An 18,432-nucleotide genomic window follows, 5' to 3' on the forward strand; every position below is an offset into this window, starting at 1 on the left:
TGTATACAAACTATGATTTCGTACATGAGTTCAGAATGGAGTTTTGTGTTCCGCTGCAAAAGCTGAACGAGGGTGGCCAGACGCCGATTTGAACCGTCGTTCTTCCGTATGAGAGTCCAGTGTGCTAACCACTGCCTCACGCATTTGGTGTCCGATTGTTACAGACACTTTCTCTCAGGAACGAATCGACATATCAACTTAAGATTTGTCACTTCCTAAGTCCACAGTCACTTGGCGACGTAAAAATTTAAGCTTCTGCTTCAATGCAGACAGAAATATCGGACATCTTCGCGTATTTTGATATTCGCAAAACACTCCTGCAAATTTATAGGGTATTTTCTGTGGAAGTTGAATCATGAACTTTGGCAAGAAGCAAGGTTTCACAGTACAAGTATAAGATAAAATCAGAAAACGGTTGAATAGTAACTATATCACCTAAAAATAGTTTTGTCATTTACTTCCCGAAGTACACATAATTAAACTTGTGCAGATTCCTCAATGCGGAAGTCCTATTTGCACCCGGCCACCAGTTTTCAAATTCGTAAACTTAATGAAGTGTCACCAGCCGCAACTGCCAGCTGCCCTCCTACCTCACCTCCCGCTCTCCCGCCTCCCCCTCTCCCGCCTCCCCCTCTCCCGCCTCCCCCTCTCCCGCCTCCCCCTCTCCCGCCTCCCCCTCTCCCGCCTCCCCCTCTCCCGCCTCCCCCTCTCCCGCCTCCCCCTCTCCCGCCTCCCCCTCTCCCGCCTCCCCCTCTCCCGCCTCCCCCTCTCCCGCCTCCCCCTCTCCCGCCTCCCCCTCTCCCGCCTCCCCCTCTCCCGCCTCCCCCTCTCCCGCCTCCCCCTCTCCCGCCTCCCCCTCTCCCGCCTCCCCCTCTCCCGCCTCCCCCTCTCCCGCCTCCCCCTCTCCCGCCTCCCCCTCTCCCGCCTCCCCCTCTCCCGCCTCCCCCTCTCCCGCCTCCCCCTCTCCCGCCTCCCCCTCTCCCGCCTCCCCCTCTCCCGCCTCCCCCTCTCCCGCCTCCCCCTCTCCCGCCTCCCCCTCTCCCGCCTCCCCCTCTCCCGCCTCCCCCTCTCCCGCCTCCCCCTCTCCCGCCTCCCCCTCTCCCGCCTCCCCCTCTCCCGCCTCCCCCTCTCCCGCCTCCCCCTCTCCCGCCTCCCCCTCTCCCGCCTCCCCCTCTCCCGCCTCCCCCTCTCCCGCCTCCCCCTCTCCCGCCTCCCCCTCTCCCGCCTCCCCCTCTCCCGCCTCCCCCTCTCCCGCCTCCCCCTCTCCCGCCTCCCCCTCTCCCGCCTCCCCCTCTCCCGCCTCCCCCTCTCCCGCCTCCCCCTCTCCCGCCTCCCCCTCTCCCGCCTCCCCCTCTCCCGCCTCCCCCTCTCCCGCCTCCCCCTCTCCCGCCTCCCCCTCTCCCGCCTCCCCCTCTCCCGCCTCCCCCTCTCCCGCCTCCCCCTCTCCCGCCTCCCCCTCTCCCGCCTCCCCCTCTCCCGCCTCCCCCTCTCCCGCCTCCCCCTCTCCCGCCTCCCCCTCTCCCGCCTCCCCCTCTCCCGCCTCCCCCTCTCCCGCCTCCCCCTCTCCCGCCTCCCCCTCTCCCGCCTCCCCCTCTCCCGCCTCCCCCTCTCCCGCCTCCCCCTCTCCCGCCTCCCCCTCTCCCGCCTCCCCCTCTCCCGCCTCCCCCTCTCCCGCCTCCCCCTCTCCCGCCTCCCCCTCTCCCGCCTCCCCCTCTCCCGCCTCCCCCTCTCCCGCCTCCCCCTCTCCCGCCTCCCCCTCTCCCGCCTCCCCCTCTCCCGCCTCCCCCTCTCCCGCCTCCCCCTCTCCCGCCTCCCCCTCTCCCGCCTCCCCCTCTCCCGCCTCCCCCTCTCCCGCCTCCCCCTCTCCCGCCTCCCCCTCTCCCGCCTCCCCCTCTCCCGCCTCCCCCTCTCCCGCCTCCCCCTCTCCCGCCTCCCCCTCTCCCGCCTCCCCCTCTCCCGCCTCCCCCTCTCCCGCCTCCCCCTCTCCCGCCTCCCCCTCTCCCGCCTCCCCCTCTCCCGCCTCCCCCTCTCCCGCCTCCCCCTCTCCCGCCTCCCCCTCTCCCGCCTCCCCCTCTCCCGCCTCCCCCTCTCCCGCCTCCCCCTCTCCCGCCTCCCCCTCTCCCGCCTCCCCCTCTCCCGCCTCCCCCTCTCCCGCCTCCCCCTCTCCCGCCTCCCCCTCTCCCGCCTCCCCCTCTCCCGCCTCCCCCTCTCCCGCCTCCCCCTCTCCCGCCTCCCCCTCTCCCGCCTCCCCCTCTCCCGCCTCCCCCTCTCCCGCCTCCCCCTCTCCCGCCTCCCCCTCTCCCGCCTCCCCCTCTCCCGCCTCCCCCTCTCCCGCCTCCCCCTCTCCCGCCTCCCCCTCTCCCGCCTCCCCCTCTCCCGCCTCCCCCTCTCCCGCCTCACCCACTCCGGCCTCACCCTCTCCGGCCTCACCCTCTCCGGCCTCACCCTCTCCGGCCTCACCCTCTCCGGCCTCACCCTCTCCGGCCTCACCCTCTCCGGCCTCACCCTCTCCGGCCTCACCCTCTCCGGCCTCACCCTCTCCGGCCTCACCCTCTCCGGCCTCACCCTCTCCGGCCTCACCCTCTCCGGCCTCACCCTCTCCGGCCTCACCCTCTCCGGCCTCACCCTCTCCGGCCTCACCCTCTCCGGCCTCACCCTCTCCGGCCTCACCCTCTCCGGCCTCACCCTCTCCGGCCTCACCCTCTCCGGCCTCACCCTCTCCGGCCTCACCCTCTCCGGCCTCACCCTCTCCGGCCTCACCCTCTCCGGCCTCACCCTCTCCGGCCTCACCCTCTCCGGCCTCACCCTCTCCGGCCTCACCCTCTCCGGCCTCACCCTCTCCGGCCTCACCCTCTCCGGCCTCACCCTCTCCGGCCTCACCCTCTCCGGCCTCACCCTCTCCGGCCTCACCCTCTCCGGCCTCACCCTCTCCCGCCTCACCCGCTGCCGCCTGGCCCTCTCGCCACCCCCCCCCCCCTGCGGGTCCGGGGATTAGAACAGGCCCGAGGTATTCCTGCCTGTCGTAAGAGGCGACTAAAAGGAGGCCCACCCCCTCAAGGGGGTCGTTAGCGCCTGCGTCCGGAGACGGACGGTTCCACGACCTCTATTTGCGGTCATTTTGCTTTTTCACTTCTCGTTTCTTCCTTCCTTTAGTTGGTTCCTTTCTTTGCTCTTTTCCACCTCACTGTCTTCCTTACTCTTTCCTTGTCTTCTTCTCCTTGCCTTCTCATTGCCTTCTTCTCCTTGTCTTCTCATTGCCTTCTTCTCCTTGCCTTCTCTGGTCTCTGCCTCGGCGCTCGAGACAGTCTGTCCTCTCTCTCACTCTCTCTTCTCCTTTTCCTCTTCTGCCTTCCTCCCTGTGCGTGCCTGAAGGCCGACCCACGCGTTCGCAAACGTAGCCGGTGACGGGGTAACGCGTAATTCCCCGCCCTAGGTAGACATGTAAGGCACGCGCGTACCCCCTGGTAAAGGCCAGGCCTGGGGAGGGGTGATTGCCTGAGCTGATACCTTCTGACCATGCCGATTGGTCCCTCCGTCTGGTTCTCGGGAGGTGTGACCTGAGGTGTAAACATTCACCTAAGGCGGGAGTGCCCTCTGAGAGGGTCCCCACAAGGAAGGAGCGCGCCATCGGAGACGCAGGCAATCATGGGGGATTCCTCCGCAATGGATTTCAGTCCATCTGTCTCGACTTCTGCCCAAAAACGGAAACGTGACCAGCCATCAGTGACAAAAGTACTACCGCCTGCTCCAAATTTCCTCGTAGTTTCTCGATCTGAGGACGGAAAGGATTTTTCCTCTGTCAACCCTTTCGTTATCCAGAAGGGTGTAGATGCCATAGCGGGATCTGTCAAATCTTGTACCAGGTTGCGTAACGGTACCTTATTACTAGAAACTGAGAGCGCCTTTCAGGCACAAAAACTGCTTCGTGCCACACTCCTGTACACGTTCCCTGTGCGGGTGGAGGCTCACCGAACTTTGAATTCGTCTCGTGGTGTGGTCTATACTAGCTCCCTCGACGGACTGACTGACGAGGAGATTCAATCTTTCCTCGCTGAGCAGGGCGTGAAGGCTGTCCATAGGGTCATGAAAAAGGTCAACAATGACCTTGTACCGACCCGGACACCCCCCAGGGGGTCCACAACTCTTTCGTGGATACGTGCGTGGCGAGCACGGGGCCCCGAGCCATTGCAGCCTTCTTTCTCTCCCGGGCTGCTTTTCCTTTCCTTTCCCTTCCCCTCCTTTCCCCTCCATGCTCCTTTCCCCTCACCCTCTCCTCTCTCTCTCTATTGGTGTCCTTGCTTATGTTGGCCCCCGCTATCCTCCTGGTTCTGTTGGTTCTACACTCCGGCTTTTTTTTTGCGTAATCATCTCCTCCTTTTGGCGTTCCTTGGTCCCCCTCTGGGGTTTGACCTCCATTCCAAAATTTCTCTTCCGTAGTGTGAGCCATTTGGGGAAGAGCACCTTACCTAGTGTCTCCGACGTGTGCCCTCATAGTACATTCCACCTTTTTTTTACGTCGTTGTCTGATGCTAGGGTGCATAGCCAGCACGGTAGCCAGCCCGTGTGGTGGGGTCGCTATGTACCCTTTTGGTTGAGCCCCCTGAACACACAGGGATCACGCTTCTGATACCTGAGCTGTGACCTCCTCATGCATGCCTTGGAGTGGTTGCTCGTCATCCTGGAGCATCGGAACTCCCGGCAATGGCCGCCGTGCCAGACGGCCCTTGCTGTGGCTGGGTGGCGCCCGTGAGGAGAGCCCCTGATCGGAGTGGGTGGTATCAGGGCGGACGCTATGCAGATGAAACGCATACGGGTCCAAAACTCTGGCCGCTCTTCTGCGGCCGTCTCTCTGCGTGGTACTGATTCCTCAAGTGCTGCTTCTCTTGCCCCTTCGGCCTTCCCTTCCGTGGCTACCCCCTGGGAGGAGGGTCAGGCGCGTCGTCTAGGGGCAAAACCTTTCCCCCGTTATCTAGTTTGCACCAGGACTGATGGAGATACTTTCACCAGTGTCAAACCTTTATTCTTTGTGGAACACATTGAAGACAAGTTCGGCGAAGTGGACTCCCTGAGCAAGATGCGGTCGGGTTCGTTACTGATAAAAACTGCTTCGACCGCCCAATCTGCGGCCCTTCGTGCCTGTACCCATCTTGGCACAATTCCCGTGTCCATTACCCCTCACCAGTCTCTAAATATGGTACAAGGTGTGATTTTTCACAGAGACCTCATCCTTCAAACTGATGAGGAACTTCGGGACAATCTTGGACGGCGGGGTGTTCACTTTGTTCGGCGTGTTCAGAAGGGTCCTAAAGATAATCGTATTGACACTGGTGCCTTTATCCTGGCCTTTGAAGGGGATACCCTTCCTGAGAAAGTTAAGATTATGGTCTATCGCTGTGATGTGAAGCCGTACATCCCACCTCCTATGCGGTGTTTTAAGTGCTTGCGTTTTGGCCACATGTCTTCTCGCTGTACCCAGGACCCTCTCTGTGGTGACTGTGGACGTCCACTCCATGAGGGGAGTCCCTGTGTTCCCCCTCCTGTATGTGTAAATTGTCGTGGTAATCATTCTCCTCGTTCAGCAGATTGCCCCGTCTATAAGAAAGAAAAAAAGATACAGGAGTATAAGTCTCTTGATCGTTTAAGCTACACAGAGGCCCGTAAGAAATACGCACGATTGCACCCTGTGTCCATGACATCTAGTTACGCCTTGGTTACATCTTCATCCCTTCCTCCCCCTTCCTTACCCCCATCCCGGACCCCTCTCCTTCCCCCCTCCCCTGCGGCTCCCACACCTTCTCCTCTGGGCGCTGCTCCCCCTCCCCAGCCGGAGAAGTGTCCCACTCCTTCGGCGTCTGCCGGTCAAGGGCGCCTCTCCCGGGATGCCCCTTCCCGGCACCTTCCAGGTCAAAGATCTGCTGCAGCGCGGCGACCGCGAGAGCCGCGGTCTATCGGCCCCCCGGTCGCCCGGTCTCTTTCTGTTCCTGATCTTGCTGCAGCTGGCTCCATTATGCCACACAGCCCTCCTCGATCTCAGCCTGAAAAGAAGAAGAAACATAAGTCCCGGGACAAGGAGCCTCTGGTGTCACCAGAGGTCCCTTCCCCGGCTTCACAACCGGATTCTGACCTGTCGTTTATGGATGTCGCCCCCTCCTTGTCGGTGACGGGTGGGGACCCGGCGGTATGACTGGATTTAGCGTGTTCAGCCCTCATTTAAACCATCGTTCTGTGGTTCTCCAGTGGAATTGTAATGGCTACTATCGTCACCTTCCGGAATTGAAATCCCTTCTTTCGTCCTACTCAGCAGCTTGTGTGGTTCTCCAGGAATCTCATTTTACTGATGCTCACTCACCGACCCTCCGTGGGTTCCGTGTTTTCTGTCGAAATCGGGTCGGACCCTTGCGGGCTTCTGGTGGCGTTTGTACGTTAGTCCGTACAGACATTGCTAGCACGTGGATTCCTCTCCACACTACATTGGAAGCGGTTGCTGTTAGGGTCCACTTAGACTCTGCAGTCACAGTATGCAATCTTTATCTCCCTCCTGACAGGACTCTTACACCTGCTGCCTTAACCACCCTTCTTCAGCAACTTCCTCCTCCCTTCCTCCTCCTTGGGGATTTTAATGCTCATCATCCTTTGTGGGGCAGTGCCTTTCCATCTAGACGAGGTCTTCTTATAGACCAATTTATTGCAGACCACGACCTATGCCTTCTTAATGATGGCTCCCCTACTCATTTCAGTGCTGGTCATGGTACCTTTTCTGCCATTGATCTTTCTCTTTCTTCTCCCTCTCTCCTCCCTTCATTACACTGGTCGCCACACGACGACCTTTGTGATAGTGACCATTTCCCGTTGATTATCACGCTCCCTTCCCGCTCCCCGATGGACAGGTTACCTCGTTGGTCATTCCACCGCGCCGATTGGCCTCTATATACTGCACAGGTCGAGTTTTCTCCCTCTTTGTTGGGTTGTATTGATGACGTCCTACGTGACGTGTCTGCCGCGATTGTTCGCGCTGCTAACCTTGCTGTCCCGCGCTCATCTGGACAATTTCGTCGTCGGCAAGTCCCGTGGTGGAGTACGGCCATTGCCATTGCCATCCGTGATCGCCGTCGAGCTTTGCAACACTTTAAGAGGCACCCATCTGTAGCCAGCCTTTCTACCTTTAAGCGCCTTCGCGCTAAAGCCCGTTATTTAATTAAACAGAGCAAACGGATATGTTGGGAACGATTCGTTTCTTCCCTTGGTTCCACTGTCCCTCTGTCACGGGTATGGGCTACACTTCGCTCTCTCCAAGGTTGCCATCGGCAGTCCACCCTCCCAGGCCTTCACCTCCCAGATGGCATTTGTACGGACCCATTAGTTCTCGCAGAACATCTTGCGACCCATTTTGCAGTGGCATCAGCGTCGGCCTCCTATCCAGCTGCTTTCCTTCATCAAAAACAGCAGGCTGAAGCTGTCACCTTATGTTTCACCACTTGTGAGTCAGAATCTTACAACGAACCTTTCACTGAATGGGAATTTCTTTCTGCTCTATCTTCTTCTCATGATACGGCCCCTGGCCCAGATTCCATTCATAACCAGCTGCTTCAACATCTCAGTGCTCCACAACGGCACCATCTTCTTCGGGTGTTTAACCGTATCTGGCTCCAGGGTGACTTCCCTTCTCAGTGGAGGGATAGCATTGTGGTTCCTGTCCTTAAGCCTGGTCAGAACCCCCTATCTGTTGACAGCTATCGGCCAATTAGTTTGACCAATGTTGGTTGTAAGTTACTTGAACGGCTGGTAGCCCGTCGGCTCACTTGGGTCCTCGAATCTCGGGATCTATTGTCCCCTTACCAGTGTGGCTTTCGAGAGGGACGATCTCCAATCGATCATTTGCTTCGCTTGGAATCCGCAGTTCGGCAGGCTTTTTTCCAGCGCCGCCATTTGGTTGCAGTGTTTTTTGACCTTCGCAAGGCCTATGACACGGCCTGGCGCCATCACATCTTACTAACCCTTCATCAGTGGGGTCTTCGGGGCCCACTCCCGATTTTTATCCGCCAGTTCCTGATCCATCGGTCATTCAGAGTTCGAGTTGGTACTGCTTTTAGTTCTCCACGGACCCAGGAGACGGGCATCCCACAGGGTTCTGTCTTGAGTGTCCTTCTTTTCCTCATTGCTATCGATGGACTTGTGGCCTCTGTCGGTCCCTTGGTCGCCCCTGCCCTGTATGTGGATGATTTCTGCATTTGGGTTAGTTCCTCCTCGATGCCATCTGCAGAACGGCAGCTCCAGGTGGCTATACGGCGTGCCTCTGCATGGACCCTCTCACACGGGTTTCAATTCTCTCCTTTAAAATCGCGGGTGGTCCACTTCTGTCGCCGTACTACGGTCCACCCTGATCCAGAGCTCTATCTCGCTGCACAAAGATTGCCTGTGGTTCCACAGTTTCGTTTCCTAGGTCTTCTTTTCGACAACAAGCTCACTTGGCTGCCCCATATCAGACTCCTGAAGGTAGGATGTTTCCGAAAACTCAATGTCCTTCGCTTCCTTGCCCACTCCTCTTGGGGTGCGGACCGTTCCCTCCTCCTCCGTCTTTATCGTGCTCTAGTTCTGTCACGTTTGGACTATGGTTGTCAAGTTTATGGTTCAGCTGCTCCTTCCACGCTGCACGTGCTGGATCCAGTCCACCATCGTGGTATCCGTTTGGCCACCGGTGCATTCCCTACGAGCCCTGTTGATAGTCTCTTGGTTGAAGCTGGGATCCCCCCCCTTTCTGTTCGGCGGTCCCAGCTTCTGGTGTCTTATGCCCTTACTATCCGTTCTTCTCCCGCTCATCCTTCCTATTCTATCCTATTCCCAGACCATGGACGTCGCCCGCCTGACTCCCGCCCTCGGGCGGGTTTACCGGTTGGGCTGCGCCTTGCGTCTCTTACCCGTGATTTTCGGCTTCCTTCTTTGTCCTGTCTTCCTAGCTCCCTCCCCTCCACCCCTCCTTGGTTAGTTCCTCGGCCTCGAATTCGGATGGATCTCCGCCGCGGTCCGAAAGATTCCACCCCCCCGGTGGTGTTCCGTTCCTTTTTCCGCCAAATTTTATGGGAGTTTCGGGATGCTGTTGTTTTTTACACTGATGGCTCTAAATCTGCTGATCATGTTGGGTATGCCTTCACGTCCTTTGTTGGAACGGAAAATCATCTACTGCCACCCTCATGTGGGGTGTTTACTGCGGAATTGATGGCAATTTCCCGGGCCCTTACCTTTATTAAACAATCCCAACACAACCGCGTTTTGTTGAGTGGCCTTGTTGCTATTGACCGGTGTTTTTCGCGCCATCCCTTGGTCTCTGCCATCCATGACCATCTCGCTGATCTTCACCGTGCTGCTTGTTCCATTGATTTCCTATGGGTCCCGGGCCATGTGGGTATCCCGGGTAATGAGCTCGCTGATCGTTTGGCTGGGGGAGCAGTTACTTACCCCCCGTTTTCTGTAACCCCTCCTGCAGCGGATTTACGGCTTCACATCAAATCCCACTTTGCACAGTCATGGGCCAATTCTTGGGAGGCTACTCCACTGTCTAATAAACTTCGTGCCATTAAGGTGAATCCAGGCCCATGGCGTTCTTCCTTTAGCCTCTCCCGCAAGGACTCGACCACACTGTGTCGTCTCCGCATTGGCCATACCAGGCTGACCCATGGTTTCCTTTTGCGTGATGAGCCACCCCCGCTATGTGGTTGTGGAGCCTTCCAGTCAGTGGCCCACATTTTGGTTGAATGCCCCCTTCTTTTGGCTCTGCGTGCTAAGTACAGACTCCCCCACACTTTACCTTTGATGTTGGCTGACGATTCCCGGATGGTCTCTCTGGTTCTAGGTTTCCTCCGGGAGAGTGGTTTTTATTCTCAGTTTTAAAGTTTTTAATCTCCCTCTGGTGTTGGGGCGGGGCGGTGAGTGTTTGGGTGTCTCCCACTGTAGGCAGTGTTCAGAGATTCCCGATTCACCTCCCTGACCGGAATCCTCTTTTCTTTCCCTTTTACTCTGTTTTTACCCCTTCTTTTTAAGGCTTGGTTAGTTTTTCTATTCCCATCCGTACTTTCTGCATTATAGCAGTTGTACCTTTTAAGACACAGGTGGTCTTGCTTATGCTGCTTCAGCATAGTGTTGGGTCCGTTCTCTTGCCAACTTCCTTCATTTGTTTTTACTAATGACAACGTGACTGCCCTTTTACGTTTCCCCTTTTTCTGTTTTATTTTTCTGACTATACTGAGATGTCCCCGTTAGCAGAATGGAGTCTATTTGAAACAAGGGACTGATGACCTTGCTGTTTGGTCCCTTTACCCTCAAACAACCAACCAACCAACCAACCGACCCGGACACTTTTCTTGACCTTCGATAGTATTAAGCTGCCATCGCGCATCAAGGTGGGCTACGAGGTTATTTCTGTTCGCCCCTATGTCCCGACACCTATGCGCTGTTACCAGTGTCAGCGTTTCAATCACACTCGACAGTCTTGTTCCAATGCGGCTAAATGTGTCACTTGTGGCAGGGATGCCCATGAGGGTGACTGTCCACCTCCGTCTCCTCGTTGTGTGAACTGTCAGGGTGACCATGCCGCATCCTCCCGCGACTGTCCTGTCTATAAGGAAGAACGCTGTATCCATGAAATTCGGGTCAAAGAGAAAGTGTCCACCTCGGCTGCTCGCAAGCTATTGGCTAGTAGGAAGCCCACGCTGCTCCCAGCGGGGAAATACAGTACTGTCCTCGCCTCTCCTCGGACTACCAGGGAGGTGGCAACCCAGACATGCGATCTGACCTTCAGCACCACGGTCGTCTGTTCGGCCAGTGCTAAGATCGCCCGGTCGACGTCTCCTCTTCCTCCCGTCACCCCTCAGACACAAGCACCTTCATCAGCTTCTGCCAAGACGAAGACCCAGAAGACAGATGCACGGGCCTTTAAGAAGGAACCGTCCCGTGCAGACTTCCTACGCACCTCGACCGCCCAGCCTTCGACCGGTACTTCCACCAAACGTCGTTCCAAGAAGGCTCCTAGGAAGCACAGTCCTCCTTCTCCGCCACGGCGCATTGCTTCTCCTGCGCCACCCAGCGGTTGCCGCCCCAGGCCGTCATCCGTTTCGCCTGGCCGCACCACTGGTAGCCGAACATCTGGCCGTTCACCGGCGGAGGAAGCTCCCCCTCCCGGCCATCTTCCCAAGATGGCCGATGAACCTATAGACCCAATGGACGAAGACTGTCCGCCTACTGATAGCGGCGGCAGTGCTCGCACGAAGCCAGGCCCTCAGCGGCCTACGAGGTGACCACTTCTTGCATTTTCTTCTCACTATGGCACTTATTCACCGGAATATTCGCAGCATTAGCTCCAACCGAGAGGACTTGAAGTTGCTGCTCCGCTTGCACCGTCCGCTCGTCGTAGCTCTCCAGGAAACGAAGCTACGCCCATGCGATCAAATTGCCTTGGCACACTACACCTCTGTGCGTTTTGACCTACCCCCTGTGGTAGGTATCCCGGCTCATGGAGGGGTTATGTTGCTAGTCCGGGATGATATTTACTATGATCCCATCACGTTGCACACCGGCCTGCAGGCAGTTGCCATCCACATTACTCTCCCCACTTTTACATTTTCCATTTGTACCGTTTACACTCCATCGTCATCTGCCGTTACCAGGGCCGACATGATGCAACTTATTGCTCAGCTACCTGCACCATTTTTGTTAACTGGAGACTTCAATGCCCGCCATCCCCTTTGGGGCCCTCCAGCATCCTGCCCGAGGGGCTCCCTGTTAGCAGACATTTTCAACCAGCTCAACCTCGTCTGCCTCAATACTGGCGCCCCTACTTTTCTTTCGGACACATCTCACACCTACTCCCATTTAGACCTCTCTATATGTTCTCCCCAACTTGCACGCCGGTTTGAGTGGTATGCACTTTCTGATACATATTCGAGCGACCACTTCCCGTGTGTTATCCATCTCCTGCAGCATACCCCCTCTCCATGCTCCTCTAGCAGGGGCGACCTTTCAGGATCAAACCTTCACAAGCTGCGATCGTCAGGTCGCACACCTCATGGAAGTCATTCTCGCTGCAGCTGAATATTCCATCCCTCACCCTACTTCTTCTCCACGTCGCGTACCGGTCCCCTGGTGGACTGCAGCATGTAGAGACGCTTTACGTGCTTGTCGACGTGCTTTACGCACCTTTAACCGCCACCCTACAGTGGCGAATTGTATCAATTATAAACGATTACGTGCTCAGTGTCGTCGTATTATTAAAGAAAGCAAGAAAGCCAGCTGGGCTGCTTTCACAAGCACCTTCATCAGTTTTACTCCTCCTTCTGTTGTCTGGGGTGGCCTGCGCCGGCTATCTGGCACTAAGGTCCACTCACCAGTTTCTGGCTTGACGGTCGCGAATGACGTCCTTGTGGCCCCTGAGGATGTCTCCAATGCCTTCGGCCGCTTTTTCGCAGAGGTTTCGAGCTCCGCTCATTACCACCCTGCCTTCCTCCCCCGCAAACAGGCAGAGGAGGCTAGGCCACCTAACTTCCGCTCCTCGAATCATGAAAGTTATAATGCCCCATTCACCATGCGGGAACTCGAAAACGCACTTGGCCAATCACGGTCCTCCGCCCCAGGGCCTGATTCTTTTCATATTCAGATGCTGAAGAACCTTTCTCCTGCGGGTAAAGGTTTTCTTCTTCGTACTTACAATCGCATCTGGATTGAGGGACATGTTTCCGCATGCTGGCGCGAGTCTATTATTGTCCCGATTCCTAAGCCGGGGAAGGACAAGCACTTGCCTTCCAGTTATCGACCCATCTCGCTTACCAGCTGTGCCTTTAAAGTGATGGAGCGATTGGTTAAATCTCGATTGGTTTGGCTGCTCGAGTCTCGACGCCTACTTACCAATGTACAATGTGGATTTCGTAGGCGCCGCTCTGCAGTTGACCATCTGGTTACCTTGTCGACCTTCATTATGAATAACTTCTTGCGGAAGCGCCCGACCGCGGCTGTGTTCTTTGATTTGGAGAAGGGTTACGACACCTGTTGGAGGGCGGGCATTCTCCGCACCATGCATACATGGGGCCTTCGCGGTCGCCTCCCTCTTTTTATTCGTTCTTTTTTAATGGATCGACGGTTCAGGGTACGTGTGGGTTCTGTCCTGTCAGACACCTTTCGCCAGGAGAATGGGGTGCCACAGGGCTGTTTTGAGCGTCGCTCTCTTCGCCATCGCGATCAATCCAATAATGGATTGCCTCCCAGCTGATGTATCAGGCTCCCTTTTCGTGGACGATTTTACCATCTATTGCAGCACGCAGTGTACACGTGTCCTGGAGCGCTGTCTACAGCGTTCTCTTGACCGTCTTTACTCCTGGAGTGTCGCCAATGGCTTCTGTTTTTCTGCCGAAAAGACGGTCTGTGTTAACTTCTGGCGCTACAAAGAGTTTCTCCCACCGTCCTTACGACTCGGTCCCGTTGCTCTCCCAATCGTGGAGACAACAAAATTTTTAGGTCTTACATTTGACAGGAAACTTAGCTGGTCTCCACATGTGTCATATTTGGCTGCCCGTTGTACCCGTTCTTTAAATGTCGTCCGTGTTCTCAGTGGTATGTCGTGGGGAGCGGATCGAACCGTCGTGCTTCGTCAATATCGGTCGATCGTGCGCTCCAAGCTGGATTATGGGAGCTTCGTATACTCCTCTGCACGGCCATCCATCTTACGCCGTCTCAACTCCATACAACATCGGGGTTTACGACTTGCGATCGGAGCGTTTTATACTAGTCCCGTAGAGAGTCTTCATGCTGACGCTGGCGAATTGCCACTCACCTACCGGCGCGATATACTGCTTTGTCGGTATGCCTGTCGGCTACTGTCAATGCCCGACCACCCGTCTTATCGCTCCTTTTTTGACGACTCTCTCGACCGTCAATACGGGTTGTATGTCTCTGTCCTGCCACCCTCTGGCGTTCACTTTCGTCGCCTTCTTCAACACCTTAATTTTTCACTCCCTGCAACCTTTCGAGTGGGCGAGAGCCACACGCCACCTTGGCTCCAGGCTCAGGTCAACGTTCACCTTGACCTCAGCTCGCTCCCAAAAGAGGTTACCCCCGGTTCGGTCTACCACTCCCGTTTTGTTGAACTTCGTTCAAAGTTCATCAATAGGACCTTCATTTATACAGATGGCTCAAAGACCAATGACGGGGTCGGGTGTTCTTTTATTGTCGGGGCACAAAGTTTCAAATACCGGCTCCATGGCCATTGTTCGGTCTTCACAGCTGAGCTCTTTGCCCTCTACCAGCCTGTTCTTTACACCTGCCGCCACCGACATTCTGCTTATGTCATCTGCTCCGATTCCCTGAGCGCCATCCAGAGCCTCAGTGATCCGTATCCGGTTCACCCTTTCGTGCACCGGATCCAACGCTCTCTTCAGCAGCTGGTGGACGTCGGTTCACCGGTTAGCTTAATTGGGTCCTTGGCCATGTCGGTATCCCTGGGAACGAAGCTGCAGATGCCGCGGCCAAGGCTGCGGTCCTCCAGCCTCGGACAGTTTCTTGTTGTGTCCCTTCCTCAGACTGTAGCAGGGTCATTTGACGGCGCATTTTATCGCTGTGGCATGCCGATTGGGCTGCACTTACAGACAACAAGCTTCGGGCCTTGAAACCTCTTCCCGCAGCTTGGACGTCCTCCTCCCGCCCTTCTCGGCGGGAGGAGGTCGTTTTGGCCCGGTTACGCATTGGACACTGCCAGTTCAGCCATCGCCATCTGCTGACGGCTGCGCCGGCGCCGTTCTGCCCATGTGGGCAATTGCTGACGGTCCGCCACATTTTAATGTCCTGTCCGGATTTCAACACACTGCGTCTCGATCTTAACCTGTTATGTACTTTAGATGCCATTTTAGCAGATGACCCACGAGCAGCTGCTCGTGTCCTTCGTTTTATCAATTTGACACACCTCTCTAAGGACATTTGATGATGCTGTTTTTTAATCCTCTGCCTATCAGTCTGTCTTTTATCGTGTTTTCCCTTTTAGTTGTTGTTTTAAACTTGTGCCTCGTGGTGTATTCTTAACGTAGTAAGGGCGCTAATGACCATTGAAGTCGTGCGCCCTAAAACCACAAAAAAAAAACCACCCAACCTCCCCCCCACCCCCACCCAATCTCCCCCGCCACCACCCAGCAGATCTGCCCCCCACCCACCCACCCACACCCAATTCCCGCCACCCAACCCTTCCCCCACCCAATCTCCCCCCCACCCACCCACCCACCCAATATCCCCCCCAATCTCACCTGCCCACCCAATCTCCACCCCCCACCCAATCTCCACCCCCACCCAATCCCCCCCAACATCTCTCCCCCCATATCTCCCCCCATATCTCTCCCTCTCACATATCTCCGCCCCATATCTCCCCCCCATCCCCCCCTCTGCCCCCCCTGCCCACCTACTCCGCCCCCCCACTGCCCCCTCCCCCACATCCCCCTCCCCACCTCTCATGGATGTCATTCCCTCATGTTTTAGCAGATGTCCTATCATCCTGTCCTTTCTCCTTATCAGTGTTTTCCACATATTCCTTTCCTCCCCGATTCTGTGTAGAATCTCCTCATTCCTTACCTTATCAGTCAACCTAATTTTCAACATTTGTCTATAGCACCACTTCTGAAGTGCTTAGATTCTCTTCTGTTCCGGTTTTTCCACAGTCCATGTTTCACTACCATACAATGCTGTACTCCAGACGTACATCCTCAGAAATTTCTTCCTCAAATTAAGGCCGGTATTTTATATTAGTAGACTTCTCTTGGCCAGAAATGCCTTTTTTGCCATAGCGAGTCTGCTTTTGATGTCCTCATTGCTCCGTCCGTCATTGGTTATTTTACTGCCTAGGTAGCAGAATTCCTTAACTTCATTGACTTCGTGACCATCAATCCTGATGTTAAGTTTCTTGCTGTTCTCATTTCTACTACTTCTCATTACCTTCGTCTTTCTCCGATTTACTCTCAAACCATACTGTGTACTCATTAGACTGTTCAATCTGTTCAGCAGATAATTTAATTCTTCTTCACTTTCACTCAGGATAGCAATGTCATCAGCGAATCATATCATTGATATCCTTTCACCTTGTATTTTAATTCCACTCCTGAACCTTTCTTTTATTTCCATCATTGCTTCCTCAATGTACAGATTGAAGAGTAGGGGCGAAAGGCTACAGCTTTGTCTCACACCCTTCTTAATACGAGCACTTCGTTCTTGATCGTCAACTCTTATTATTCCCTCTTGGTTGTTGTACATATTGTATATGACCCGTCTCTCCCTATAGCTTACCCCTACTTTTTTCAGAATCTCGAACAGCTTGCACCATTTTATATTGTCGAACACTTTTTCCAGGTCGACAAATCCTATGAAAGTGTCTTGATTTTTCTGTAGCCTTGCTTCCATTATTAGCCGTAACGTCAGAATTGCCTCTCTCGTCCCTTTACTTTTCCTAAAGCCAAACTGATCTTCACCTAGCGCATTCTCAATTTTCTTTTCCATTCTTCTGTATATTATTCTTCTCAGCAGCTTCGATGCATGAGCTGTTAAGCTGATTGTGCGATAATTCTCGCACTTCTCAGCTCTTGCCGTCTTCGGAATTGTGTGGATGATGTTTTTCCGAAAGTCAGATGGTATATCGCCAGACTCATATAGTCTACACACCAACGTGAATAGTGGTTTTGTGGCCCTGTCTCCTCCCCTCCCCCTCCCCTGCGCCTCACACACCTTCTCCTCTGGGTGCTGCTCCCCCTCCCGAGCCGGAGAATTGTCCCACTTCTTCGGCGTCTGCCGGTCAAGGGCGCCCATCCCGGGATGCCCCTTCCCGACGACACCTTCTAGGCCAAAGGTCTGCTGCCACCCGACGACCTCGAGAACCGCGGTCTGTTGGCCCCTAGGTCGCCCGATCTCTTTCTGTTTCCGATCTTGCTGCAGCTGGCTCCTTTATGCCAAACAGCCCTCCTCGATCTCAACTAGAAAAGAAGAAACAGCATAAGTCCCGGGACAAAGTGCCTCTGGTGTCACCAGAGGTCCCATCCCCAGCTTCACCGCCAGATTCTGACCTGTAGTTCATGGATGTCGCCCCCTCCTTGTCGGTGACGTGTGGTGACCTGGCGTTATGACAGGCTTTAGCCTGTTCAACCACCATTTAAATCATTGTTCTGTGGTTATGCAATGGAATTGTAATGGATACTACCCTCACCTTCTGGAATTGAAATCCCTTATTTCGTGTTACTCTGCAGCTTGTGTGGTTCTACAGGATCTCATTTTACTGATGCTCACTCACCGACCCTCTGTGGGTTCAGTCTTTTCCGTCGAAATCGGGTCGGTCCCCTGTGGGCTTCTGGTGGCGTTTGTACATTGGTCCGTACAGACATTGCTAGCACGTGGATTCCTCTTTAAAGTACATGGGAAGCGGTTGCTGTTAAGGTCCACCTGGACTTTGAGGTCATGGTTTTCAATCTTTATCTCCCTCCTGACAGGACTCCTACACCTGCTGCCTTAACTGCCCTTCGTCAGCAACTTCATCCTCCCGTCCTCCTTCTCAGGGTTTTTAATGCTCAACATCCTTTGTGGGGCAGTCCATTTCCATCTAGACGAGGTCTTCTCTTCGATCAGTTCATTACAGACCATGACTTGTGCCTTCTTAATGATGTCTCCCCCACTCATTTCAGTGCTGGTCGTGGTACCTTTTCTGCCATTGATCTTTCTCTTTCTACTTCCTCTCTCCTCCCTTCATTACACTGGTCGCCACGCGACGACCTTTGTGACAGTGACCATTTCCCATTGATTCTCTCTCTCCCTTAACACTCCCCGATGGACAGGTTACCTCGTTGGACTTTCCAACCTACCGATTGGCCTCTATACACTGCACAGGTCGTGTTTTCATCCTCTTTGTTGGGTTGTATTGATGACGTCCTACGTAACGTGTCTGACGTGATTGTTCGCGCTGCTAGCCTTGCTGTACCGCTCTCATCTGGACCATTTCGTCGCTGGCAAGTCCTGTGATGGAGTACGGCCATTGCCATCCGTGATCGCCGTCGAGCTTTGCAACACCTCAAGAGGCATCCATCCATTGCCAGCTGTATTACCTTTGAACACCTTCACGCTGAAGCCCATTATTTAATCAAACAGAGCAAGCGGATGTGTTCGGAATGATTTGTTTCTTCCCTCGGTTATACTGTCCCTATGTCATGGGTATGGGCTACACTTCGCTCTGTCCAAAGTTGCCTTCGGCAATCCACCCTCCCAGGCCTTCACCTCCCAGATAGTCTTTGTACGGACCCGTTGATTCTCGCGGAACATCTAGCGACCCATTTTGCAATAGCATCAGCATCAGCCTACGGCTGCTTTCCTTCACCAGCAACAGTGGGCTGAAGCTTCCATCTTATGTTTTACCCCTAGTCAGTCAGAATCTTACAA

At 55.2% G+C, this 18,432-nt stretch overlaps 1 protein-coding gene across 1 annotated transcript; it reads right to left on the reverse strand.

Annotated features, from left to right (window-relative positions):
* Window positions 1–586: 586 nt before the first annotated feature.
* On the reverse strand, window positions 587–3,255 carry LOC126456208 (uncharacterized). The gene is made up of 2 exons (XM_050091962.1): window positions 3,198–3,255; window positions 587–2,976 (listed from the first exon to the last, which is right to left on the reverse strand). Exons 1-2 carry the CDS (start codon window positions 3,253–3,255, stop codon window positions 587–589), a joined length of 2,448 nt encoding a protein of 815 aa, XP_049947919.1.
* Between the last annotated feature and the right edge of the window lie 15,177 nt (window positions 3,256–18,432).

The sequence above is a fragment of the Schistocerca serialis genome, chromosome 2 (genome assembly GCF_023864345.2).
Source record: "Schistocerca serialis cubense isolate TAMUIC-IGC-003099 chromosome 2, iqSchSeri2.2, whole genome shotgun sequence".
Classification (NCBI taxonomy): Eukaryota; Metazoa; Arthropoda; class Insecta; order Orthoptera; family Acrididae; genus Schistocerca; species Schistocerca serialis.